We start from the raw sequence: 25,531 nt of genomic DNA on the forward strand, positions 1-25,531 counted from the left end.
GACGGGGGAGAAAAGGCCACAAACTGGGCTTACTGGTGCCCTCTGCCGGGTTATACTGGGAGCACTGGGAGGACTGGGATGCACCAAGCCTGGTTATAAGTGCTGAACATCCCTCCCCCGCTTCACACGTGAGAGTTTGGGGTGCCTCTTGGTGGGATAGATGTGCTTTTTGCCGAATTTTGCGGTTTTTTCTGCTAGACCGTGCTAGAGGCACCAGGGAGGGGTTGCGATGGGGATGATGGAGATGAGTGGCATCTCCCTGCCTCAGTTTCCCCACACGGGCTCCTGCAGCAGCCCACGAGAGATCCCTGCTGGGATCCCGCGGCGTTACTTTAGGACCCACAATAAACACGGCGTGGTGACGAGGGCGGGGTGGCTGGGGAGGGGGTGACACCCAGCCCTGCGCCAATTTCCCTATGGCGGGGAGCGGGGGGGGCTCCGTGACCTGCGGAGCCACCCGTGGCTTCCCAGAAGGTGGCGGTGTCAGCCCACAGATCCGGGAGCCCCGGGGTGCGACCAAGGGAGCCCCGACCTCCGCCATGTGACGGACACAGCCCCTTGCGGACCCTCCAAAGCTCTCCGGAACCCTTTCCCCTTCCCACGCTCTCCTCACCGCTTTGTGCCCCCCCAGCGCTCTGTGAGCCCAGCAGAAGCGATTTGCGGCCCGTGGGTGTGATGAGCGTGTCCGTGCTCAGCCCGGCCCGGGGCACCGCGGGGAGGAGGCGGCACCGCGCGTTCCCATCCCCGGCACCGCGGCCGTGCCGCCGCCCGTGCTCCGGGTGTGCTGCTCGTGCTGGCACACTTGTACAGCTGCAGCCATGCACACCAGTGTGTGTGTGCGTGTGTGCTCACGCGCAGCTGCAGCCGGGCAAGCAGCACACGCCCGTGCACACCCTTGCACAAGAGCGCGTGTGCCCGTCGCACAAGCGCACGTTGGGCTCTTGGTGGCACCGCTCGCTCGCACACGCGCGTGGTTCTGATGGTCACACGCGTGTGTTTGATGTTCACACACCTGTTTGATACTCACACGCGTGTGTTCGATGTTCACACGATTGTGTTTGATGCTCACACGTTTGATGTTCACACGCGCGTTTGATGTTCACACACGTGTGTTTGATGTTCACACGATTGTGTTTGATGTTCACACGCTCGTGCGTCTGATGCTCACACGCATGTGTTTGATGCTCACACTCGTGTGTTTGATGTTCACACGCTCCTGTGTTTGATGCTCACATGCGCGTGGTTCTGATATTCACACTCGTGTGTTTGATGTTCACAAGCGTGTGTTTGATGCTCACACGCGTGTGTTTGATGTTCACACACGTGTTTGATGTTCACACACGTGTTTGATGCTCACGCTCGTGTGTTTGCACGGCTGCTCTCGCATGGGCTCTCCCCGCGGCCCCGCAGCCCTGCTCGCTTTCCCGTTTGCACAATTGCCCGCGGCCGGGACCGCGCCTTGCTCGCTCGCCCCGGGCCGTGACCCCCCCGCGCCGGGGAGGGAGCCGGGGCTTCCCCGGGGGGATGTGCCCAAAGCGCCGGGGCGCGTGGGGCTCCCCCAGACGGGGCTTGGGGCCCCCCGAAAGAGTTAAAGGAGGCGCTCGGGAAGCCCGTCCCTCCGCGGCCCCATTGGTTTCCCATCCCAGATCCATCCTTTGCTCGTCACCCTCGCTAGGCCTCGGCGGCGTCACGAGCGGTGCCGGGGCTCAGCGGGCGCTCGCCCCATCGGGGCCGGGGCCGGCAGGAGTGGGGTGACGGTCATGGTGAGTGGGGGGACCCAGCGACACCCCCAAACGTGGGGGTGGTTGAGTGGGGGACGCTTGGCCGAAGGGGGCGCCGGGTGATGCATCTCCCATGGGATGCTCCGTGTAACCCCATAGGACGCCCCCCATTGCATCCCAGGGGACCCCCGGCATCCCCGCGGGACCCGCATGAGACCCGCATTGGGCCCTTAAGGGACCCCCATTGCATCCCAAGGGATCCCCCCAAGACACCCCCATGCGCCCCCACGGCACCCCCGGGGATCCCCCCTGCATCCCCGCGCACCCCTGGGTGCCCCGCTCGGGACTCCCCCCGTTTTCTTTGTGGCTGCTGGGTTCACCGGGTGGGGATCCCGAACTGGGTGCCCCCCTTAAGCCCCAAATCCTCTCTTGACCAGCCCCGCGGGGGTTTGCATCGTGTTTCCCCCTGCGAAGGGAGGGGGGCGCCCCCCACCCAGCTGAACCCACTTTTCTGGGGCTGTTTGCGAGCACCCCCAAACTGGGTACTTCTCCTCCCTACGTTTTATTTATTGTTTGTTTGTTTGTTTGTTGGTTTGGTTTTTTTAAGTTTAACCCTTTTTTGCTGCTTTTTGAGCTTTTCTTAAAAAATTAATTTATCTGGTCCCCACAAAAACGGAGACTCCCCCCACAGCATCTCTAATTAACACCGGCACCTCTAATTAGCACTAGGAGTTGCTAATTACCCCCGATTATCCTGATGAGCAGCGTGAGCCGCGCTGGGCGCTGAGTGCGGGCTGCAGAGGTGCGGGGGCACCCATGGGTGCTGCGGGTGGGCAGCGCTTTGCCAGGCGGGGCTCTGGGGGCCCGGGGGTGACTTGGGGGGCTCCGGGTGAAGCCGGGGGCTCGGAGGGGCTGGGGGGAGGCGAGCAATCCCCATGGCGCTGGTGGCCGCGCTCGCTCCGAAATGGCGCCGGGCCGGGAGCCGGGAGCTGCCGGGGGGGGGTCGGGGTGCCCGGCAGCGGAGAGCGGCTCCCGGCGGGGCCGGGCCGGGCGCTGCGGACCCCCCGAGCCTCCCGGGGCTGCGCGGGCTCCCGGCACACGGGGCTTATTGTTTGGAGAGCGAAGGAGCGATCTGGGGTAAAAGCAGGCTGTTTAAAGTAATGCTGGGGTTTTGTAAGTTGTAAAGAGAGTGAAAATTCCCTCGCGTGGGGAGTTAAAGTGTGGGGGCCACCCGCCAAGTGCCCCCCACCCTATGGGAGCTGGGAAAATGCATTTTTATTCGGATTGAAGCAAATAATGGCGGGGGGGGGAGGTGTGTGACAAAAACTGCCCCGTTTTGCCCCCAAAAAGGGGCTGCTCCTGCTTCTCAGCAGAGGGGTGCTGGAGAGGGGGGGATCACCCAGAGGTGGTCCTGTGCCCCCGAAATGGACGATTTGGGTGTTAAAAATCCCTCCCGGGCCCGAATTTCCCTCAAATTAAGGATGCTGGGGATCGAGCCCGGTGTCTCTCGGGGGTGTTTTGGGGGAGCTCGGGCTCAGTTTGAATTCTCTGATGGCTGGTACAGGGTTGAACTAACACATCTCTTGTGAAAGGAGAACAGAAAGAGATTATTTTTGGTCTTTTTCCTTCTGTTTTCATGCTGGGGTAGGCGGGGTGGGGGATCGCTGAGGAAAAAAAATTGCATTTCCTCAGGAAATGGAGTGAAAGCTGGGATTCCAGGAATTTGGTGTTGCAGAACCGTGGGGGCTTCATGGATCCCCCCACCTCGTGAGTGGTGATTTGTGCCCGGAGCCAATTTCAGGCCTGTCCGAAGTACTAAAATAGGTGGAAAAAAGTGAAAGGGGTTGGGAAAATAGGATCTAAACAGAGATTTTCCTCACGATAAAATCTTGCAGTTGAGGCTCTTTTGCTTCACGGTTCTCAGGCTCCAGGCGGGCGCCCAGGGGAGATTTTGGGGCTGCAATCAGAGATTTCGGTACAACCAAGGTGGGAAAGCACCTCTTTGTTTTAACCCTTTCTCTTGCCCAGGTGGGTTTTGTGGTTAATTAAACTGAGGCTGGGATATGGGATCCCAGGAGAGGATGAGACTTGTTATTATTATATAAATTATATTTATATAATAAAAATATATATTATACTATAATAAATAGAAACATAATATATAATATAATATTTATTTTATTATTTATTATTTAATAATTGATATTTAATAATTAATTAATAAATAATAAAACATTGATTATTTTTTATTATTATCATATGTGTGCAGAGGGAGGTTTGGGAATGGTGCTATTGGAAACAAGGCTGAGAACCGGTGCTTTCATTCTGCCAGGGGAAACTGAGGCACGGATATGTGGGGTTTGGATCAAATCATCCCTTTGGGATCGATGGCAGTGGATTGGGGGCATCTAGATGGGTGTAAACCCCCTCCCTGCGCTGGCTGTGGGTGAAGGGTTGTGAGTGGTGCCATCGATGGCGGGGTCGGGGTGGATTTTGGGGTGCTGAGCCCCTCGGGGGGAGTGGAGGGTTGTTTTCTCTGTCGGGACACAATCTGGCTGGATGGCAGGGCAGTGCCAAAGGGAAGGAAACAGTGGCGGCGGCACGATAAGGGCCGGCTGCCAACCCGCGAGGTTTTCCTTGTTTTTCTGCCGGGGATGAGATAAGAGCCGGGCACAGGCACAAGATAATGCCCGGGAGACACGGCGCCGGGAGGGAGCCCGTCCGCAGCTGAAATTCCCGGTGCTGTCGCCTTTGGGTGCTCGCGGGGCCGTCTCCGGGTGTTTCACGGTGCGTGGGTTTCACAGATGGGGCGCAGAGCCACGAGCGAGCCGGTAGTGTCAGGGTGAAAAGCCATTTTCTCTGCCGCCAGCCTTTCTCAGGTGCCTGGCACTGTGCGATTCCCTGGCACAGGGGGGTCCCTCTCCCCGCTTCAGGGCGGAGGTGGATCCGGCTTTATTCCAGCCTGAAGGGGAGGTTGCACAACCCGGCCCCGGGGGAAAGTGAGGCGGGTTCAGGCTTTGCTCTCAGCTCTTGGCTCTGGCCCTCTTTGCTTTCCATAACCATCCTCCGGCGTTTGTGTAGTGTTTTACTAACTCGGAGCCATTTGGATTTTGCTCACTGGAGGAGGAGGTGGCTTTAGAAGGTGTGTAAATCTTTCTTGTCCTTCATCCCCTCCCTCAATCCCGGGCCACTGAGCACCTCTGTTGCTGATATCCCTGTGCAGATGTCGACCTACAAGCGGGCGACGCTGGACGATGAAGACCCCCTGGACTCCCTTGGTGACAGTGATGGATACCCCAATGGCTTTCAGGTATAGCTTCATGTGTCTTTTAGGGAGGAAAAAGGGGATTTTGTGTCCTGGCAAGCAGCAAAGGGGGTGCAGAAGGGTTTTCTATCTGGGACCAGGGTCTGGAGGGTAAAGTCCAGTGAGGGCAGAGCCGTGTTGGCTCCTGCCACTCCTGCCCTTTGCTCCCCTTCTGGCACAGGGAGCCAGCAGGGCTATATCCTGCCTCACTGTTTCAGCACTCCACCTCCTAGTTTTTCTGCTGCCAAACCCCTTCCTAGCATGGTTGGGGTGAGCAATTATTGCAGCACTGGGACTTTTGTCCCCATATAAAAAGGGATTAGTTTAATTCCTTCCCAAGCAGTGGGAAAGCAGCTTAAAGAGGGCCAAGGGTGGCAAGAAAAAAACCCCATGGCTGCCAGTGTCTGGCCTCACCAGGAGGGGTTCAGGTCTGGAGAGATCCTCTCTGTCCTGGCCCCAATCCCAGCTCCATGTCTCTAGAATGGTGCTTTCTGACCCAAAGGTGTTTTTACTTTTCCTGGTGGGGCCGTCTCCACCTTCACATTGAGACGTTTCCTGGGGATGTTTTTTGCCTGAGTGGGAGTATCCTGTTAAGGCACTTTCAGATGAAGCCCCCACCCTGTCCCAGTGCTGGCAGTGGGGATGGGGACAGCCGTGGGATTACGCTGTGCTCGAGAAAGTGTTTGGGGTGGCACGGGACAGCAGGTGAGCCCTCCAAAGCGCTCGTCCTGCTCCCTTTCCTGCCATTGTGCTGCCCTTCCTGCCTGGTTTCTGGAAGGCAGCTGCTGCCTTTTCCCGCTGAATCCATGACAGAACCCTCTCCTGGGCTAAATTTCTGCTGTGGCCTGTGGGAAGCAGAATGGGGGCTGCATCAGTGAGTTTTTCTGCCAGCGGGGAGATGACGCTGCTCTTCCCACAGGTGAACTTCCGCAGCTCACGGGGCAGCCGGGGGTGCTGGGCTGAGCGGACACGCACTGAAAAGCAGTTGGTGGTGCTGGTGGGGGTGCTGGTGGTACTGCTCGTGGCCTGTCTGCTGGGACTCGTCTTCCAGTACAGAGCCAGTAAGTCCTTTGGTTATTTTCTGGGAGCCAAAACTCCCCCAGGAAAGGGAGGATCCTGGGTTCAGCCTCTGTGTGCAAACACTGAAGCAGAGCAGCTTATCTGAGTGACTGGTGGGGATGGTTTGCTCAGGCTTTGAGCAAACAACTGCCCCTTTGACCAGGGTGGGTTGCTGGAGAGTTCCCAGAACACAATATTTGGTGCGAGGGTGGGATTCCCACCTGCCCCCCTCACTCCAGGACAGGATCCTTGGGTATCAAACAGGATGTTCATGTGTGGGGTGGGATCTTTGGGCTCAAGACAGGATGGTCACCTGCACCCCTTAACCCCAGAGTGAAATGCTGAGATGCAGGATAAGATATTTCTCTGATCCTTTATCCTGGAGCTTGATGCCTGAGCACAGGATGGACCATTTCTCTGCATCCTTCACCCCAGGGTGGATGACTGGGCACTGCACAGGATCTTTGGGCATAAGATGAGATGCTTGCCCAGGGATGGGATGATTGGCCAGGATGCTCAGACGTAGGCCAGCATGCTAGTCCATATTGCTTGCCATAGAGCAGGGTGGTAAGCTCCAAGGTGGGATGCTCGGGTACCAGGTGGGGTATTTGCCCCTTCAGCTCAGGGCAGGATGCTCTGTGGTGCCACTCATCCTGCTGCAGCAGAGGAGCTGACCTGTTCCTGCCCCGCCAGGGTCACCTAGCGTGTGCCTGTCAGAAGCCTGCATCTCCGTTACCAGCTCCATCCTCAGCTCGCTGGACCGCACGGTGAATCCCTGCGAGGACTTCTTCAGCTACGCCTGTGGGGGCTGGATCAAGGCCAACCCTCTCCCTGATGGTCACTCACGCTGGGGCACCTTCAACAACCTCTGGGAGCACAACCAGGCCATCATGAAGCACCTGCTGGGTGAGTGCATGGGAGTGGTGGGACCCCGCGATTCTCAGCGGCCCCATTAGGTGCAGGGGATGCCAAAAACACACACAGAAATAGGAGGTTGGAACTGAACTCCAGCGTCAAACCAGCCTGTGACACACATGCCGTGAGAAACAGATCCTGGCTGTTTGCTCTCCTAGATGGTCCTGAGGTTTTTCACTGCGGTGTTGCTAGTCTTTGGTGCCGAGTAGGGAAAAGGCCTCTGCTCTGTAAACACCATGGTGGCATTCCCAGAAATTCTGAAATTCAGGATTTGCTCTCTAGACTGTATCCAGAGGCTGTAGTGCCCCAGTGTCACCCCAGATCTGCATTTTTCCTGTTCTATAACTTCCAGCCTTTGTGAGCAGCCTTTTGAGGGGCTGGCTGCCAATATGCCCATTTTTGGGGGGCTAAAACTCCCCCAGCAAAGGGAGGGTCCTGGGCTCAGCCTCTGCGTGCGAACACCAAAGCAGAGCGGCTTATCCGAGCAACTGGCGGGGACGCTCTGTTCAAGCTTTGAGCAAACAACTGGCTCCTTATCAGCACTTTCCACTGCGCCAGGGCTGATTATCTGGAAAGAGAAGGTTTGGGAAGAGTGTTGTCTTTTAGAGAAAGGGGGTGGCGCGGGAACAGCTTTGTCCCTGGCTTTTCCTGCAGAAATCTGGTGCTGGTTTTACTGGGAGAGGAGACTGGGCCTCCAGCCAAGTGGTTGCATTCGGCATTTCCTTGAATTCCTTGGAGCTGAGGGACCTTTAGTTAATAAAACCACACAGCTGAGAAGCCAAAGGTGCAAGCTGTGTCATCAGGAAAATAAATTAAAAAAACCCCAAAAACCCTCTGGGGAAGCAGAATTTTAGCTGGGGGGATGAAAGGAAGGTTTTGGAGGCAGAGGAGAAAAATGGGTTTATTGTTCCTCTTTGCAGGAATAAAGAATCACAGGGCTGGGAGGCACCAGCACATAGGCAAGGGCAGCACCTGGGGCTGGATGATGCTGGGAATATCAGACCTGCTGGAAAAAGAAAAACGATTTTTTTTTTTCTTTCTTTATCTTTTGACCTCGAAGAGTTGGAACAGTCACCGTGTGTGGGAAAGGAGATGGGGGGCAGGAGGCCAGGAAGGGATGGGGCCAATAGGATGTCCCTGGGGGCATGGCGGGGACTGTTGGGACAATCCTTGGTGCCTTTGGGCCTAGCCTTGCCCAAAATGGGGCTGAACCCTTCTGGCTCCAGTGGATCCCCATCCCTGGAGCCCCATATGATTCTCCCTGGGTACCTCCCACAGAAAACACCACGGCCAATGTGTCAAGCGAGGCAGAGCGCAAGGCACAGCGCTATTACCAAGCCTGCATGAACGAGAGCAAGATTGAAGAGCTGCGTGCCACCCCACTCATGGAACTTATCCAAAAGGTTTGTCCCACTCCTTGTGGAAAATCCACCTTCCCTCTGCAAAACGGGGGGAAAAGCTCAGTCGTGGGCAGTCCTCACATCCTCCATACTCCATTCTTAGGGCTTCCTGCAGAAGAGCATCCCCCCAGTCAGGCAGGCAGAAGCAGGGATTTATAATCCTGTAAGGGGCTTTTTAGCCCCCTTGCAAGATATTTCCCCCTAGGATGGATATTGAGGGGATATTGAAGCAATTTCAGGTGTCTGTTTCTTGCTTGAATGTTGGTTGCTGTCTGTCCCCAGCTGGGTGGCTGGAACATCACAGGTACCTGTGCTGGTGACAACTTCAACAAAACGCTGCGGGAGGTGACGGCGCATTATCGCACCTCGCCCTTCTTTTCCGTCTACGTCAGTGCTGACTCCAAGAACTCCAACAGCAACGTCATCCAGGTGGATCAGTCGGGGCTGGGCCTGCCATCGCGGGATTACTACCTGAACAAGACGGAGAATGAGAAGGTGAGGGTGTCGCAGGAAATGCGTGTTGGCTGGGGGATGCCGTGGGTGGGAGGCACCCGCCGTGCTGATCCCACCTGTCTGACCACGCAGGTGCTTGCTGGGTACCTGACCTACATGGTGCAGCTGGGGATGTTCCTGGGAGGCACTGATGAGGACTCAACGCGGCAGCAGATGCAGCAGATATTGGACTTTGAGACGGCCTTGGCCAACATTACCATCCCACAGGAGAAGCACAGGGATGAGGAAGTCATCTACCATAAAATGACAGCAGGAGACCTAAAGGTAGGAATGGAGCTGGAGAGCTTCTCTGTTCTGCTGTGGTTTGGGAAGTGGGGTGGATGGGTGGAGCTCCTCTGGGAATCCTGACACCAGCTGACAGCCTGGGAAGCTCTTGTGCAACAGCTTGGCCTATGTCCTCCTTGGGGAAATCCTGGCCTGACCCTTCCTCCCAGCCTCTGGACCACCCCTGGGGCTGGCAGCTGTCCTACTGCAGTCCTTCTGTCCTTCTGGCACTGCTGCCCCTGGATGGACGTCAGCCTGGTCACCTCCCAGTGTCCCCAGAGGGGCTCTAATGACTTGTATCAACATCTCTGACACCCACCCCACTTTCTTTTCCTACTTTGTGGGAGGAAATTGTTTACTCCCCTCTAACCTTTCAAGGATGCTGCTCTTATGGGAACTGGTGTCTGCAAAGTCAGCTGAATCCATCAAATGGGGACTAATACAGCCAATTCCAGCTCAAGAAGCAGCTGTCTCCCCTTGTGATGGTTTTCAGGTCCATAGCAGCACTGTGGTTTTTGCAGGAGCTGGCACCAGCTGTGGACTGGATGCCCTTCCTCTCCACAGTCTTCTACCCCGTGGAGCTCAACGAGTCAGAGCCCGTTGTGGTCTATGCCAAGGAGTACCTGAAGCAGGTCTCTGACCTCATCCTGGCCACGGATAAATGGTGAGAACCCCCACCCTGTATGGAGACCTGGGTACCCAGGGTGGGCAGGAATGTGCTGCTGCCTACTCACCACCTCTCACCACAGTCTCCTCAACAACTACATGATCTGGAATCTGGTGAGGAAAACCAGCCCACTCCTTGACCAGCGCTTCCGGGATGCTGAGGAAAAATTCATGGAAGTGATGTATGGGACAAAGAAGGTGAGGGTGAAGTCCCCAGTGTCCCTGAATAACCACTAAAATGGTGACGGCTTTTTATGTCAAGGCCCTGTCATGTGGCATCCAAACAATAGAGATGTGGGGCAGCTTTTGGGGTGGCAGAGGGTTGGATGGGCCAGGTGGAGCAAGGGGTGGGAATGTGGAGGGCTTTGTTTCGTGCCACCACTGATGACCATCTCCTGTCCCTTGCAGAGCTGCCTCCCACGCTGGAAGTTTTGCATCAGTGACACAGACAACAACCTGGGCTTTGCCCTGGGGGCCATGTTTGTCAAGGCCACCTTTGCTGAGGACAGCAAGCAGGTGGTACGTCCCCAAGACAGCAGCGTGCAAGTCCCAGTGCTGGGGAAGCTTCTACAATGGTGGAACTGTCGGGGCAGACAATGTTTCTGTGTGCGCTGTGCATCTCTGTGTGCTGCTTTTTTCACCATGTGTTGTCTTGGCCTCCCAGCCTCTTCCTCCCTGTGGTGTGAAGGTCCTTGACCTCTCTGGGACAGGAAGCCGGCTCTCTGGACTGACGCTGTGCTGCCTTGTTTTGTCTAGGCGGAGGAAATGATAGCAGAGATTAAAACTGCCTTCGAGGAAAGCCTGGAGACCCTGCAGTGGATGGATGAAGAGACAAGGAAGTCAGCCAAAGAGAAGGTGAGGTGCTAGTGGCTGCACTGGAGAGAGGGTGAGGGTGGAGAACGGTGGAACCGGGCAAGCCTGTCCTTCATCTCCGGCACTGAAAGCACTCTGGTCCTTGTCACCCTCCAGGCAGATGCCATCTACAACATGATTGGCTATCCCAAATTCATCATGGACCCCAAGGAGCTGGATAAAGTCTTTAATGACGTGAGTTGGTCAGATATGTCCCCTGGGTGTTCTACAGGATGTGCAGGATGTGTCCATATCTTCAAGGCCTCAGCCTTGAACCCCAGGTTTCCTCCAGAAGGGTCTCACTGATGTCCTTGGGCCTTCTCTAGGGACTTCCCAGAGACCTGTGGGCCAGTCCTGGGGTGGCTGTGGCTCATGGGATTCCTGCCTGGGAAAAGGAGGAGCCGTTTTCTATAATGGTGATTCATTGCCCTCCAGAGACTCCACAGATGTTGGAGAGGAGGAGAAGCCATAACTCTGCTGGCTCTGGAGGCTCAGATGTGACTGTGGAGGGAGGAGTGGGGCTGGACAATCACCACACACCACTCACACCTTGTTCTTTTGCAGTACGAGGCTGTTTCTGACCTCTATTTTGAGAACGTCATGCAGTTTTACAACTTCTCAGCCAGGGTCACGGCTGACCAGCTCCGGAAACCACCAAACCGGGACCAGTAAGTCCTTTGCTCCACTTCCACTGTGTTCAGTGGGGAATATCAGCATATCTGGAGCACTGGGATTTGGTGTCCACCAGGCTGTGCTGGTTTTGGGGAGATAAATTTAGGACAACAGCTTTGCAGCAAAAGTGGATTATGTTGCAGCAAACACCGGTAATGGTTTGTGTTGGCATGTTGGCTGTGTTTGTGTTCCTGCAGGTGGAGCATGACACCTCCGACAGTCAACGCGTATTACTCTCCCACCAAGAATGAGATCGTCTTCCCTGCTGGCATCCTCCAGGCCCCCTTTTACACCCGTGCATCCCCCAAGTAAGAGCCATAGGCAAACAGAGAGGGACGGATTCCCAGCTTTCCTCCTATATCCAAATTTTAGGCTAAGTTTCATGGCTGTGGAGAGCAGAGGCTGCTTTCTTAACCTCTGCATTACCCTCCTGCAGATCCCTGAATTTTGGTGGGATCGGCGTGGTGGTGGGCCATGAGTTGACACATGCCTTTGATGACCAAGGTATGACCAGGGCCAGGTGGGTGGGCAGCTGGAGGGGTGGCCAGGATGAGACAAAGGATCCACCATGTTCTTGCAGGCCGGGAATACGACAAAGATGGCAACCTGCGTCCCTGGTGGAAGAACTCCTCGGTGGAGGCCTTCAAGCATCAGACAGCGTGCATGGTGGAGCAGTATGGCAACTACACTGTCAACGGTGAGGCAGTCAATGGCAAGCACACCCTCGGGGAGAACATCGCCGACAATGGGGGCCTCAAGGCCGCCTACCGGGTAGGACCATGGGGCTGGGGAGATTCGAAGGGGGACATGGTGTGGAGGGATTTGTGGTGTCTCCTGAGCTTGCTGTGCTCCCTGGTTTTCAGGCATATCAAAACTGGCTGAAAAAGAATGGGGATGAAGAAATACTCCCAACTCTTGGCCTCACCAACTACCAGCTCTTCTTTGTTGGCTTTGCACAGGTAGGTCATGTGGGCACACGGATTTTTGGGGGTGGAGCATGCCCAGATGGGGTTGGGAGGGTGTGATGGGAAAACGGAGTCCTCCAGAGATGATGTAGCGGATTGAGAATGAGACTGGGGTGGTGCTGGTGACAAAGGAAGACGAAGCTGAAGCTTGAGCTGCCGTGGCCCCCATCACACAGGCAGAGAGGTTGGGTTCAGCACTGAGCTGGCCCCATGGTGATGGGTGTCAGTACTCAGGCCCCTTGTACTCCGTTTGCAGGTGTGGTGCTCAGTTCGCACACCAGAGAGCTCACACGAGGGGCTCATCACGGATCCCCACAGCCCCTCACGTTTCCGCGTCATCGGCACCGTCTCCAACTCCCGGGAGTTTGCAGAGCACTTCAGCTGCCCCCCAGGCTCCCCCATGAACCCCCTCAAGAAGTGTGAAGTTTGGTGATGGGTGAGTGCCCAAGGGAACCAGCGGCTGGTTGCTTTGTCCTCTGCCAATAGCTGGGCTTCCCCAGTCCTTTGAGGCTCAAACCACTTCTCCATGCCACGGAGAGCCCAACTCTTCAGCTGGAGCAGTGTCTGAGCCCCTGGCATTGTCTGAGGTTCAGTCCACTGTGAAAACTTCTCATCCCCCTGCTTGTTGGTGAAATGACGTAGGTTTGGGGGTCTCCTCTTTCCCACCATGAGCGGGCCAAGTGTCAAGGCACACGCGTCCGTGGGCACTGCCTGTATTTACACACACACAGTGCTCCAGCCTGACCCACTGCCTGCAAAACCTCTCTGTTTTGGAGGTGCTAAAGGGAACCCCCAACAGTGGCAGGTTTGTCTGCGTGTCTGAGTACACCTAATGTACCACCTTCTCTCCAAAGATGCGCACACGAGGGTGGGAAATATTTTAAAAAATATTTTTTTGGGGGGGAAATACATATATTTTTTTCATGTGTTGTGGAATACACTGGAAATTTTCAGGGAAAATGCATTTAAAAGCCTTTTAGTAAAATATTAGTATATTTATTATTTTTTTTTTTTACTTAGTGCAGCTGTAGGTGCAGTACCCTGTGGTGACAGTCCCTTGGCCAGGGAAGCTGGGTAGGGCTGTGGATATCTTTCCAGTCTTGGATCCAGTGTTTCTCTGGGAGGGACTCTCCTCAGAGGATGCTGATGGGAAAATTAGGGACAGCAGGCCTGGGGACAGGGCTGGAAGATACTGCACATCACAGAGGCTGTGCTAGCATGCTGCAGCTCCTGGGATTAGCTTTAATTTCAGAGTGTAAAGGGAAAAATTGACATAACCAAAGATGTAACCAAGGTGGTGATGGGGTGGATGAAGCATCCTGTTCTCCTTCCTGTCCCTTCTGAAGTCAGGCCAGCCAGGATTTCCTGGCCCTAAAGCTTCCCAGACAAGTGCAGGCAGTTCCTGCCACTGCTTTTCTCATGCTGAGCCTGCCCTCTGCACGGGAAGCTGCAAGCCCCAAAAGCACCACATGGCCCCAAAATTCTGTCCCTCCACAGGTGGTTTGGCACCAGTGTGAGAAGTGATCAGGCTGGGGCTGAAGGACTTTAAGGGATGTTTTTAATACTTGTTTTGAGGGGAAAGCACTGACAGGAGCTCAGCTGCTGTGTGTTCTCTTTTGCTCTAGACAAAGCAGACACACGGAGGAATTTTTAATATTTATATGTAAAGGGAGGGATGGAAGGGGCTGGTTTTTTGTAACTATTTTTTCACCCTATGTGTGGGGCTAATTGTAATTGAAATAATAAATACTTTTTACTGGATTTGGAGCTTATCATGACTCATTTTCTTATAGCAGGAGGCTCTGCATCCCTTTATTTGTGCTCTTCTCCCTGTCTACACCACTAAGACTGTCCTGTGCTGACAAAGCTGAGCCAGGAGCCTTTTCCCAACCTGTGCTTGGTGACTGCTGCCTCTCTTGGAGGCTAAATCCAGGGGTTTTTGCCCTAAAACCTTACTCTCACTGCAGGTGGCTCTTTGCTTTCCATCTCTATGGCATGACCCCACACAGCTCCCTGGCAGGGAGGTCTTTCCTGTATGCTTTTCCTTCCTCCTGGGTGAGTTTTTAGCCAGCTGGGCTGTGGTTGGATCCAGTGGCACAGGCCCCACCACAGGTTTTTCTTCAAACTCCCTTATTTATGGCTTGGTGATTCAGGGGGGATGCTGCCAGCTCCATAACACAGGCCAACGTGCACTTCAAGCAGATGCTCCATGGCTTCATCAGGCTTGCCCAGAAAATGCAAGGTAGGACCTGGGCTGCAGGCTCCCTGCAAGCCTCACCCCAGCACCTGGCAGGGCTGATGGCCATTAACCATGTCAACTGCTTTGTACTCCTTTGCTATTTAGCCTTGGAATTGTTATTGGGGGCTGGATTTGGGGCAAAACTAGGGGGCTGCAGCCCACTGATAGCAAACTTTTGGGAATACAGAGCATTTCTGCTGCTGGCGGGGGCAGGACTGAGCCAGCAGTGAGCTGGGGACACAGATGTTGCATAAATAAGACATTAAAATACCCCTATGACCGTTTTTACCGTGTTTTCTCACCCAGATGGAACCAAAATGTAGTAACAGCACTCACTTTCTGCTGGCACCACTCAGTGTGAGGCCCTCGGCTTCCTGCAGTGCTGGAGAGTGGCTGTGGCCGTTGTTTTCCAGAGGTCTGCCTGGAAATGGTGCAAACCCGCAGAGGGCGGTGGAGCTGAGAAAATCGCTGCCTGCACGCTCCAGTGCTTGGCTGGCAGGAGCCAGCGATGTTACCAGAGTCCTGTTTCGGTCTGGATGTGGCCCCACGTGTTTGAATTGTGGTGGAATACCTGCATTCCTAGGGAAAGAGAGGAGCAACGTGGGTGTAAGGCAAAGAGGAATAGACTGGGGCTGGGGTGAGAGGGTGTTTTCCCAGCTGCAAGGAGCAGGGAAGGGAGTACAGGCGTCACATGGAGATGCTGTTAGAAGTGGTTTAACACCATCCAAAAAGGAAATGCTTTGGCTCTCTGGGGCTTAGTTGCAGGGAGGAACCAGCCAGGTGATGGCTCAGGGACAGCCCCAGGGCAGGAAGGACTTTGAGGGTGATCATCAGCTGTGTTGTGGCAGGGGACAACCCTGGTCAAGGCTGCCCATGTGGGGCTGAGAGCAGGTGGTGGGAGTTTTCCTCCATGGGAGGCTGCAGGCACAGGGAGAGCGGGCAGGAGGTGAATCATCCTGCTCTGTGCCAGTGCCTGGTGTGGGCTTGCCTGGTCCTGGGTGGTATTTGCTTTATTTTGTACTCAGCTGTGCCCTGGAGGGCTGAGACATTTGCCGAGGGCTGAGCTTGAGCAGGGGAGGGAATGGGGAAAGCTCCAAGCAAGACTATTTTTTTTTTTTTTTCTGTTGGGTGCTTTTTTTTGTCTGGAGGGTGTTGGAAGAGGATCTGTTCAGGAAAAGCAGGAGAAGCCAAAAGAGGGGGAGGTGCTTCTGTGCTGCACTGGGTGAAGGCAGGCACCTGGAGCATGCTGGAGCCTCCACATGGAGCTGGAAATGGGGGCTGTTCATAGGTTTGGTGGGGCTGAGACAGCTGTTGAGAGGTGAGAGGCTGAACCCAACCATCTGAACTGCCCTTCTCCTTCCTGCTTTGTTCCCTCCAGGTAGGATCTAACCCCTGACACGTCACAACAGTGCTGAGGTCACCTAGTGGGACAACCAGATTGTAGGGCCAAAAGCTTCCCTGAACAAGCCATACCTTCCTGAAGACAGGAGGATGGGGAGCAGGTTTCTAAATCTCACCCTGCAGCTGGGACCTGCTCATTTTGATCACTGTGAGTTTTCACTCAGAGCCAGAGCAACAAGAAGGCTCTATCTCCTCACTCACTCCCAGGACCATGACTTTATGCTTTTGTCACTTTATGCTTTTCTCTCCATGAGCATCCCTTCAGGAACACAGCCATTTTCCAGTGATACCCCAACCCTGTATTTTCCATAGTTCACCAACAGCTCCAGCATTCCTACTACACTCTGTGCTGTGGGGTTGTATCTCTGCTGTGGCAGGTACATGAGAGACTGGTGGGACTGGGGAAAGGGCTGGTGACGGTCTGAAACAGCTCAGCACTGTAGGCTCCAGCTGCCCATGGTGACACATCAGTTCCCAGGTGCTAATAAAGCTAGCAGGAAAAAGAGGAGGAAAAACAAAATGGAGAGGCGAGAAGGGTGTGAATCCAGCTGGAACTCACTCAGGCTCTAAAGTCTGCAGGATTTGTTGGCCAAATCATCCTACACAGGGTAGATATATCTGCTTTTTCTTTTCAGGGAAAAACATGTCTGGGGAGAGACACTGACTCTGGAGGGGGCTTTAAGGCAGAGCCAGGAGCCTGGCTCCTTCTCCTGGCCAGCACATTTCGGGAGCTTTAACTGACAGTATGGTGAAAATGCCATTTTATTTCCTTTCCAAACAGGCAAAAAGTGTTATATCCAAAGATTCTGGAGTTTGGAAGCTCTTTTGCAGCTCTGTTTACAGGCAGCTATTTCTGTAGAACAGAGTCAGCTATGGGATGTCAATTTGCTTTGGAGATGGCTTTCCTTCCACGCAAAGGGGGATACCTGGAGAGTGGCCGTGCCAGGAGGTGGTCATGGAATGGCACCAGCCCCCCCAGAACACACTGCTCCACTTGCCCCCTCCAAGTAGTAACAGCCAAGTCTTTACCAGCTGTGGAGGAAGAACTGCCTTCCCAGCAGGATCGGTGTGCTGTGAACACAGCAGCTCTCCGGGATGCTGGGAGATCTTTTAGTCCTTGGGCAAATCCCATAAGAGAAGTTCCTCTTTCTGGGGAGTTTGCCATTTTTGGGCAGTGGAGGAGTACTTGGCCTTTGTTTTAGGTCATTCTTATTTCTCTCTTCAGTTTTCCTGGTGGGGAATCAGTTAATATAGCAGGCTGAAGGCTGCTGAGGAAAACTGACTCAGAAAAAACCAGCCAGAACCCCTAAATATTTGTACCTGGGATCAGATGGAAGTATTTCCCACTCAGAACTTCTTTATAGGCTGGCAGGGCTTGGTTGGGCTCTTTCCCCTCAAAAAGAAATCTCAGTATTTCCTATTTCCCCCCATTTTCCACAGACAGTGTGAGGTATGTATGAGCTCACCTCCTCCCAGGTATTTCCCTTACCCTAATGCAGAACAAAGAGAGCAGAAAGGGACACTAAGCAGCACATGAGTCACCTTCCCCTGCCCCACTGATGCCTGCTGGCACTGGAGGAGGTGGCTGTACCCTCCGGGTAGCAAGTGAGTAAGTAAGAAAGTATTCCAGTTGCAGGCTGCTTTTAATGGAGACCTGTGTGGCAGCTCCCAGCTTTCCTTCTGAGAACACACCTCGGAGGAGGGAGATTCTGGATACACTGCAATCCTTGTGTGTCCCAAACCTGCTCTGCACAAGCCCATTGTTCAATAACTCAGAGTCTGACTCCAAAGGGAAAACGTACTCAAGACCCTTCTACTAGCTTTTGCCCACTGTACTGGAGTTCTGCTCCAGTGAAAAACACCCAGTCCAGATAGCCCACCTTCAGATTTGCATTTAAAATCTAAAATTGCTTCTCTGCATAGAAACAGAACCATGGCACAGACTCTCAGCTACTCTCCAGGTGCCTGAATACACTACCAGGAGAGCTGTTCAGTAAAAGAAGCTTTTCATGTTTAAGGGTTTATTTGTGATTGCATTAAAGCATTCTCTTTCTCCTAAACCTGCAGCTGCTCAGAATTTGCAGCAGACGGGACACAAGTAAACTCTGCGAAGGTTTCCTAGAGCAGCAGCCGAGGCTGGATGCCTGGGGCAGCAATACTTACGGGCACAGCAAAGGTGCTGGGAGCATCTCCCTGGGACGTGCAGTGCGGCAGGAATGTTGGAAGGTGCCAGCAGGTTGGAATGAGCCCTCGGCAGCCAGTGGCAGGGCAGGACAAGTCAGGACAATCTGGCAGCTGCTGGAATCTGTTCTGAGGTGCTTTTTATCTCTCTGAGATGGTACAAACCACCTGGGCTGCTGCCAAGCTCAGACGGTGGCCGTGAGGAGGGATCTGCAGGTTAGATGTGAAATGATGAACACAGTGGTGGTGTGGCAACCCTTGGGGGTGATGGCTTGGTGTGACCATGGGGTCAGGTGGACACCTCTCCCCACACGGCCCGGTCTGGACGGGTCACAGGCTGCCTTGGGGGTCCCCGGGGTCCCTCACAGCCACCCTGTCACCCTCAGGACTGTCTTCCCTCATGAGGGGCTGCAGTGTGGCCCCTATCAGTTGCCCCAGAAGCCGGGAATTGCGGCTGGGGGTGAGGTTTCTTAGGTAAGCCCCTTCCTCGGGCCCGCGGTAGGGTGGGTACTGCAGGACCCCTCACAGCCAACAGGCTCCCAGGGGTCCCGGGCTTACACGTTGCATTCACAGCTGCTCTCCCTTACGATGCCTCAGGGGAGGCTGCAGTGCTGGCCCTTCCAGCCCCTCCAGAAGCCAGGAATTGGGGCTGGAGGTGAATTTTCGGGCAGGGGAAGCCCTCAGTGGGGTGGGTGCTGAGGGATTCCAGGGTCCCCTGAGAACCTCGGGCCAATCCCTCAGCGCCAAGCGCTGCCGAAGTCTCTCCGAGCCGAATCGAATGTCCCCGAAGCTGCATCCACGGCGATCCCGAGGGACTCCGAAGATTGCTGAGAAGCTCCGAAGAACTACGAGCGGGGCGGGAATCCCTCTTCCGAGCCCCTCCGAAGCTTCCCGAACTGCGTCACGCCCTCGTCTTCCGGAAATAGCCGAAATTTACCGAGCGCGGGGGTCACGGGAGGTGCTGGGCTGAGCGGGGAGGGAGGGGGAGCACGGCAGGGCGCTTGCGCCCGCGAAACCTTCTCCGGAAGAACCCGAGGTTTGCCGAGCGGTCTTGGCTGACGAGAGACTCCGGAAAGAGCCGAAGGTTGCCGATCAGCGGTGGGCCGAGCGACTCCGGAAAGAGCCGAAGGTCGCCGATCGGCTCTGGGCCGAGCGGCTCCGGAGCGGCCCGAAGGCGCCCGAGCGCCCGCCCGGCCGGACAGCTGGAGGCGGCCGCAGCGCCATGTTTGATGCTCCGCTACTCCAGTGAGGAAAATCCGCCGGCATCGCCCCCGAGCCGCCGCCGCGAACGGCTCCGCTACCCCCCGCGAGGGCGACCGCGACCCCCCGCCGCCGCCCGCTCCTGGGCAGCGCGGCCTGGGCCGCCCCCCCTTCCCTTCCCTCCCTCCCCTCCCTCCCTCCCTCCCTCCCCGCCGGCCCCTCTCCCGAGCCCTCCGGGAGGCGCGTTGTCACGGAGACCGGCGCCGGTGCCGGCCCGCCGCGCTGCCCCGGCTCTCGCCCGGCCCGCTCCGCGGCTCCCCCCGGCCCCGCTCCCCGCCGCGGGGTGGTGGCTGCGCTTGGCCATGAGTTTACCGCAGAAGGCGGCTTTGAAACCCGGCGCGGCGGCGGCGGCGGGGACCGGCCCCGGGAGCGGGGCGGCGGCGGGGCCGCCTCCTCCCCCGGCTCCCCCTCACCCGGCGCCGGCGCCTCACCCCAACATCAGGGCCTTGCCGCCACAGCCGCCCCAACAGTATCCTTTGCCCCGGGGGTTCGGGGGGTGACACCCCCTCCCCACAGCGAGCGGAGCCGGGGGGGTGAGGGCTGCGGGGATCCCCCCAGACCTGGGGGCGGTGGGGGGTGAGAGGTCGTGGGGCCCCCCAGAGCCGGGGGGTGTGTGAGGTGGGGCTTGTTGAGGGGTCCCCAGCTCCTTTTTGTGTGTCTGTTTGTGTGTGGGGCCCCCTGCAAAGGGGGGCTGCACCTGCTGGGATGGTGGGAAACGGGGGCCGTCCACCTCCCCAGTGGGTTGGTTTGGAGGTTCAGCCCTTTCCAGGGGGTCCCTTTTCCCCCTCCCCCAAAGCAGCGGTGACCCCAAGGGTAAACTTTTAATTATAAATCGTTCTTCAGTTTTGCTTCTGGTCCTGCCCAGGTAAGTGCTTTGGTTTTATTGTTTTTCCAAGCGAATTTAAATCCAATTTTTTTATTTACAGCTGGGGACCATTTTCATGTGATTTATTTTATTTTATTTTTCCTACTTGGCTGATGGGATAAATCTTAGGTGGAACGTTTCACTGAGCGGCTTTCCCTGACAGGCCACACGTGATGGGGAGGAGGAAGAGGCTCCCACTCCCCAAAATCCCCCCACCAAAGCGGCCGCTGCTACAAAGAGAGGCCGGCGGGGGCTGTGAGTGTTTTTTAAAGGTCTTCGGTTCTGTGCTGCGAGTAGGCCCCGAGTCAGGAGGGAAATACTGCAGGGATCACCAGGAAAGTGCCTGCCGGCCTGAGGTTTTGTTTCCAGCGTCCGATAGCATCCTGTGGCAAACCGGCTGTTCTCTTCCCCTCGATCCCTGGAGTTTTGGGGGGGTATGAAGTGAAAAACACACTTTGTGAAATATCTCCGTGCTGTGTTATCCGGGAATGATGCAGGGACGGTCGGGAGTGTGTTTTTCCATTAATGTTTGGCAATGTGTTGGATTTTAAGGTGGAAGTGCAGGGTGGTTTTCGTGCTGTGTTCCCTGTGTGTAAGCATTTTCTTGCTCTCACTTTCATTTTGGAGGTAGGAAAACCCAGCCCTTTTATAATCAGTTTAGGTCTATTGTTTTCTTGAGCTTCCGGCAAGAATCACCCCTGCCATGACAGCAAATTCATTGCTTAAATCATGAGACTGTTGACGTTACAGATTTGTTTGGGTCAAGTGAAAACCCCTGGACGTTCTCTTTGCTGGCTGATTTTTGTGTGATTTGTGGTATTCCGTTATTCCAACCGGTGCTTTAGGAATAAAATAAGTGGGAAGGTGCTGTCAGTAGAGTCAATGGGGTGGTGGTAAGTAAAACTGTTGCTCAGGGAAAATTTGCTTCAGTTTTGAGGGATGTGCCAAGAGTTGGAGTGGGAATGCTGGCCAGTGTGCAGAGGCTGTGCCCAGCTGAACTTCCCAGCAAGGTGCTGTGTCTGTGAAGGGGCTTTTTTATCGGGGAACGTGGCACTTGAATGCCTTGAGAGTTGGAGACTGAAGTTTGCCTGGATGTGAGGCTGTGCTGGGCTTTCCGAAGCACTTCATTCCCTGGGGAACTTCTCCGGGTGTCGCTGAGGGGGAGCCTGCTGGGTCGGAAGAGGGGCTGTGCTGTTGTGTTGTTGCTGTTGGTGAGTGTTGCATGAAGCACATGAGGGATGAAGTTTGGGTTACTCTGAGCACAGCCTGAAAACAAAAGAGCTTGGAAAGCCTGGAGAAGCTCTTAGAGGAGCTAGGACTGCTGTGGCAGTGTATCCCGTCCTAGGAACCCGACTGGACACGGTGAGAAGGAGGGAGAAGTGTTAGATGGAAATGATAAGTTGGTGTTGTGGAAGTGTGGAGGTTAGAATGACACAGTTTCATTTTTATTTCTAGACATGCCTGTTTTGAAAACATTATGTCTGACCGATATCTCTCCTTAACTCCTAAACCACTGATCTGTGCTTGGAAGCAAAACACTTTGTTTTTGATGCTTATTCAGGTGTCCTGGTGAAGCTTATTCGGGTGCCCCGGCTGATTTTATCCTCCACCAAAACCTGTGTTTGATTATAAACAAAAGCTGTTACCTCTCAGTGCTGCTCTGAGTGAAGCCTGGGGAGCAGAGTTCATCCCTGATTTACCAGAGTGCAGGGGGTCATCTGAGTTCAGCATTATTTTTAGCCCTCTTTGGTTTCTTTTTTTTCTCTGTGTTTTGTTACAACTGTTGAGCCACTGTTACCTCAGAGCAGATAAAAGAGTTGCAGGTTTCTCTGACTTGGGCTTTTTAAACCAAAACAGTTTCTTATTGGTGAACTTTGTAACTTTGGAAATATCTGTGGTTTCAGACTTAATGTATCATGAAATTAAACAAAATCTGTGTAACTGGAAAAAAATAAGAATTGTGTGAGAGAGAAGTGTTCAGCATGTGCATGTAACAAGGCATGAGGGAGGGAAAATTAAAATAAAGGGGAAAGAAGGAATTTTTAAAGAAAATAATATTTTTTGAGAGGAAGAGAAGCTGGAAACTGATGGACATGAAGAGCAGAAATATCTGGGTGTGAGATTAATTCTGTTTCCTGCTAAATAGGAAGTTATTGGAGCTTCTGTAAGACAAGACACGATTGTGAGGAATTTCCTTAACACAGTGGCTTCAAAAAGTTAAATTTCCTGTGTAAAAATAAGTTTGGATAATTTTGTGGCTCTGGTAGTGGTGAGTACTCAGCCAAACCTGATTTCAGGCTGAAATTGTGCTCAAAAGTTGTCAGTATGGATAAAGCCTTCAGCTGGAGTCTGAGCCTTATTTGGGTGGAAAGGACGAGCAAGGGTGAAATGATACACAGAAAGGGATATTATAAAAAGTAAGCCCCAATCTGTTCTCCTTGGCTTTGTCTCCCAGACCACCTCTGCAGGAGAAGTTCCAGAGAAGTCTGGAGTGAGACTTCTTCCATAAAAAGGTGCAGTACCAAAGGTGCTGCAAGGGCCCTGTGGGCCTTTGTGATTATACCTCAGTGGTACTTCTGATACAAGCGACACTCCACCCTGTTCTTTACCCTCACACGTAGGAATGAAGTATATTTTTGTGTGTGAAAGAACATTAAGCTGTTCTTTCAAAACTGTGCTGTGAATAAATTTTGTGGATCAATATAATCAGGTCACCAGTTTCTTCCCAGCCTAGATGTAGTCAAACATTGGCCTGTAAGGGAGAGCCAGGCTGATGGATGGCACCTGGGGTGAGGTCCCACAGCTGCTGTCTCTTCAGTCAGAGACAAATCAGAGCTGTCTGCAGCTCAGGGCTGCTGTCAGTAGGGCTTTGTTTTCTTTTCCCAACTTCCTCACGTTGGGAGGGAGTTCCTGGTTGTTGATGTGCAGGCAGCAGTAAGCTTGACTTGAATCTATCCCTGTGGCTGTTTCCGTGTGGGACTGGGCATCTCTGAAAAATTGGGTGTTCCTCAGGCCATTGCAGGTTGTGGCAGGCTCAGGGTGGGTGTCAGCAGATCATTACTAATTTTTTTCCTCTTCTTCCTCCTTGTTAATTTAATTTCCGAGAACCAGAGAGGAAGGATCAGTGTTTGGGGTACTGACCTCTGCGTGAATTCCATCACTGCTGTGCAAGGAAACGTGTGTTCTGCTAATGTTGCCTCAGTAATTTAGTTTTACTCTTTCCTGCATTGTTCAGCTAACTGTGCTTAAGTACCTTTCAGGAAGTGCTGTGCTGGTTCCTGCTGTGTTGGGGGGCATCTTCTGGATGCAAGCAGCTTCCCCAAAGCCCAGGAGGACAGCAAGAAATACAGGATTGTGTTCAGGAACGTCTGAGGCTGTGTGGGAAGTCAGGATGAGTTCCTGGCAGTGCTTGCCCAGTGTCGGGATGCAGGCCAGGCCAGAGTAGGCCTGCCTTGGAGATCTGGTTAAATCAAGATTCTTGAGGAGGATCTGGGTGCGTGAGGTTCTCTGTTGTCTCTCCATGAACAAAGAGTCGAGCTGGAGGAGAAAGTACCCAATAATTTTTCCCAGGAGAGAATCTGCATCGAAGGGTTGGGGTCTGGGTTGCCATGATCCCCTCCGGAAGTTTGGAGCCACTGCCATCTTCCCTTCTTACTTGCATTTTGAGTGATGTTTTCCCAGACTACGTGAGGGAGCAGCTCTGTTCTCGCTGGGATTTATCTGTTGATGATTTTGAAGTTGAGGACAAGGCATTTGGAAGCTGCTTGGGCACAAAAGTCAGCTTGAAGAGCATGGTCATGACTCTGGTGTGAGGCACTCTCTGTGCAGCTTTGACATCGATCGGAGTGCAGTTGGAAATCCTCTTCCAGATGCCAGAGGCAGCCACGTGTGAGGAAGGTGTCAGGAGCATTCCCAAAAGGGAAGGAGTGGTGAGAGGTGGGAAGGAGGAACCAGGCAGAGATCAGAGGTGTGTCTCACTCTCCATGTTTTGAGTTGAGGAGGGAAGGAGATCTCAGCTGGATGAAGGGAAGGGGGCAGACGTGTTGCCTGGGCAGTGTTTCTGTTTAGAAGTGTTGAAGGTGTGGAGATCAAACATCTCGGGAGGGTCGGAGCAGGAGAAGGGCTTGGGAAAAAAGACTTTCCCTGCTGCTCTGTGGTGGTGGCTCCTCTGCAGGAGAGGAATGGGCATGGACTGGGGAGCATGTCGCCAAAAAATTAAGTGCCTTAAGCCCTCTCTGCCATCTCCCCTGTTGATGTTCCCCAGCCTTGGCACATCTTAGTGTTCTTTCAAGCAGCAATAGCTTTAATTTCTTTAATGACAAAAGCTAATCATGTTAGAGTGCAGATATGTCACTTTACCAGCTTTGTAAGATTTTTGTGGTGAAATTTCTTGGAGAAAATCATTCTAAAGATGTGATTTCAAGTGGCTTATTTTCTTCTCACATCCAAGGACATGATTGTGTATGTTCTCTGGCAGAAGTCTGTGGGAGAAGGTTATTTCAACCATTTAAATATATGTGTATTTAATGAGCAGCTCTGATTTGGGAACAGAGTTTGTGTCAGAAGTTGTTGAGAGAGTAACAGGAGACTCAGAACAAATAACTTCCCTTTTAGATGTTGAGATGTAAAAGGATTTTTATCTGTGTGTGAATGGATTTTGTCCATCATTTCCAGGCTGAAAGGCTTCTCAGTGTCGTTAACAAACATTGGGATGTGTTGAGCTGGTGCATTTGCTCCAGTTTTGTTTAGTAGTAGGAGTTAGCAGTGAAGATCTCCCTTTAGAACACAGAGGTAACCTATATTTTCTTTTCCTCCTAATCCAGCAATTTCAGGGCTAGTCAACTGTCAAGTTTAGTTGTGTGTAAATCCGCTAATATGATTAGAGTTGCTGGAATTTTTACTCTAGGGAATTACAGATGGGTAGTATCACTGTTTTACAGGCATTGCTTTGGTAGGAAACTTTATCTGTGACTTGAATGTGGTTGCTGGCAATTGCAAAAGCTTTTCTGGAATGAATGGGGAAGAGAAAACTGGTGTTTGTTCCAAGGCATGAACATGTAGGGGGAGGAGTCGTGCGCCCTGTGGTCTGGAGGAACCAGGGGAACTAATTTTTCTTCTTGTTTTTTAAGGGAATACAGCTGATGAGACTCATGGTGCTGTGTTTTACACTTGCTGCAATTTCAAGCACTTCTGCCTACAGCTTTCCTTCCCAAACCCTGGACTCTGTTTTGCCTCCCAAATAGGATCTGATGCT

General features: G+C 53.7%; 2 protein-coding genes and 1 long non-coding RNA gene across 9 annotated transcripts in view; 2 read left to right on the plus strand and 1 right to left on the minus strand.

Annotated features, from left to right (window-relative positions):
- Positions 1–1,651: 1,651 nt before the first annotated feature.
- ECE1 (endothelin converting enzyme 1) lies at positions 1,652–14,092 on the plus strand. 5 transcript variants are annotated; one of them, XM_005533161.3, is made up of 18 exons: positions 1,652–1,763; positions 4,945–5,031; positions 5,945–6,086; positions 6,778–6,990; positions 8,278–8,402; positions 8,682–8,894; positions 8,985–9,176; positions 9,698–9,840; positions 9,926–10,040; positions 10,251–10,361; positions 10,599–10,697; positions 10,812–10,889; positions 11,259–11,362; positions 11,564–11,674; positions 11,803–11,870; positions 11,947–12,137; positions 12,230–12,325; positions 12,588–14,092. In XM_005533161.3, exons 1-18 carry the CDS (start codon positions 1,761–1,763, stop codon positions 12,762–12,764), a joined length of 2,268 nt encoding a protein of 755 aa, XP_005533218.2. In that variant the 5' UTR covers positions 1,652–1,760; the 3' UTR covers positions 12,765–14,092. The 5 variants fall into 5 exon arrangements, with proteins under 5 accessions (XP_005533218.2, XP_087922684.1, XP_087922685.1 ...); XM_088066558.1 differs by lacking the exon at positions 1,652–1,763 and adding an exon at positions 2,506–2,523; XM_088066559.1 differs by lacking the exon at positions 1,652–1,763 and adding an exon at positions 3,690–3,707.
- A 754-nt stretch (positions 14,093–14,846) lies between these two features.
- On the minus strand, positions 14,847–18,986 carry LOC148182602 (uncharacterized). The gene is made up of 3 exons (XR_015774501.1): positions 18,711–18,986; positions 18,135–18,362; positions 14,847–15,149 (listed from the first exon to the last, which is right to left on the minus strand). It is a non-coding gene; the product is annotated as an uncharacterized LOC148182602 (long non-coding RNA).
- Positions 18,987–19,714: 728 nt separating this feature from the next.
- Positions 19,715–25,531, plus strand: part of EIF4G3 (eukaryotic translation initiation factor 4 gamma 3) — a 113,850-nt gene continuing 108,033 nt past the window's right edge. Inside the window, exon 1 of one of the 3 annotated variants that reach the window (XM_088066657.1) lies at positions 19,715–19,881. In XM_088066657.1, coding sequence (XP_087922783.1) covers positions 19,715–19,881 — 167 coding nt within the window. The remainder of the gene's footprint in view (positions 19,882–25,531) is intronic. The other 2 variants (XM_088066651.1, XM_088066653.1) reach the window with 2 other exon arrangements.

This window comes from Pseudopodoces humilis, chromosome 24 (assembly GCF_049639895.1).
Source record: "Pseudopodoces humilis isolate 2021_Gansu_Grassland_sample_001 chromosome 24, ASM4963989v1, whole genome shotgun sequence".
Classification (NCBI taxonomy): Eukaryota; Metazoa; Chordata; class Aves; order Passeriformes; family Paridae; genus Pseudopodoces; species Pseudopodoces humilis.

Coding starts and splice junctions, on each gene's coding strand:
- ECE1 (XM_005533161.3), top strand. Junction 10,041..10,250: donor TGATGTATGGGACAAAGAAG/GTGAGGGTGAAG, acceptor TGTCCCTTGCAG/AGCTGCCTCCCACGCTGGAA. Junction 11,363..11,563: donor AAACCACCAAACCGGGACCA/GTAAGTCCTTTG, acceptor GTGTTCCTGCAG/GTGGAGCATGACACCTCCGA.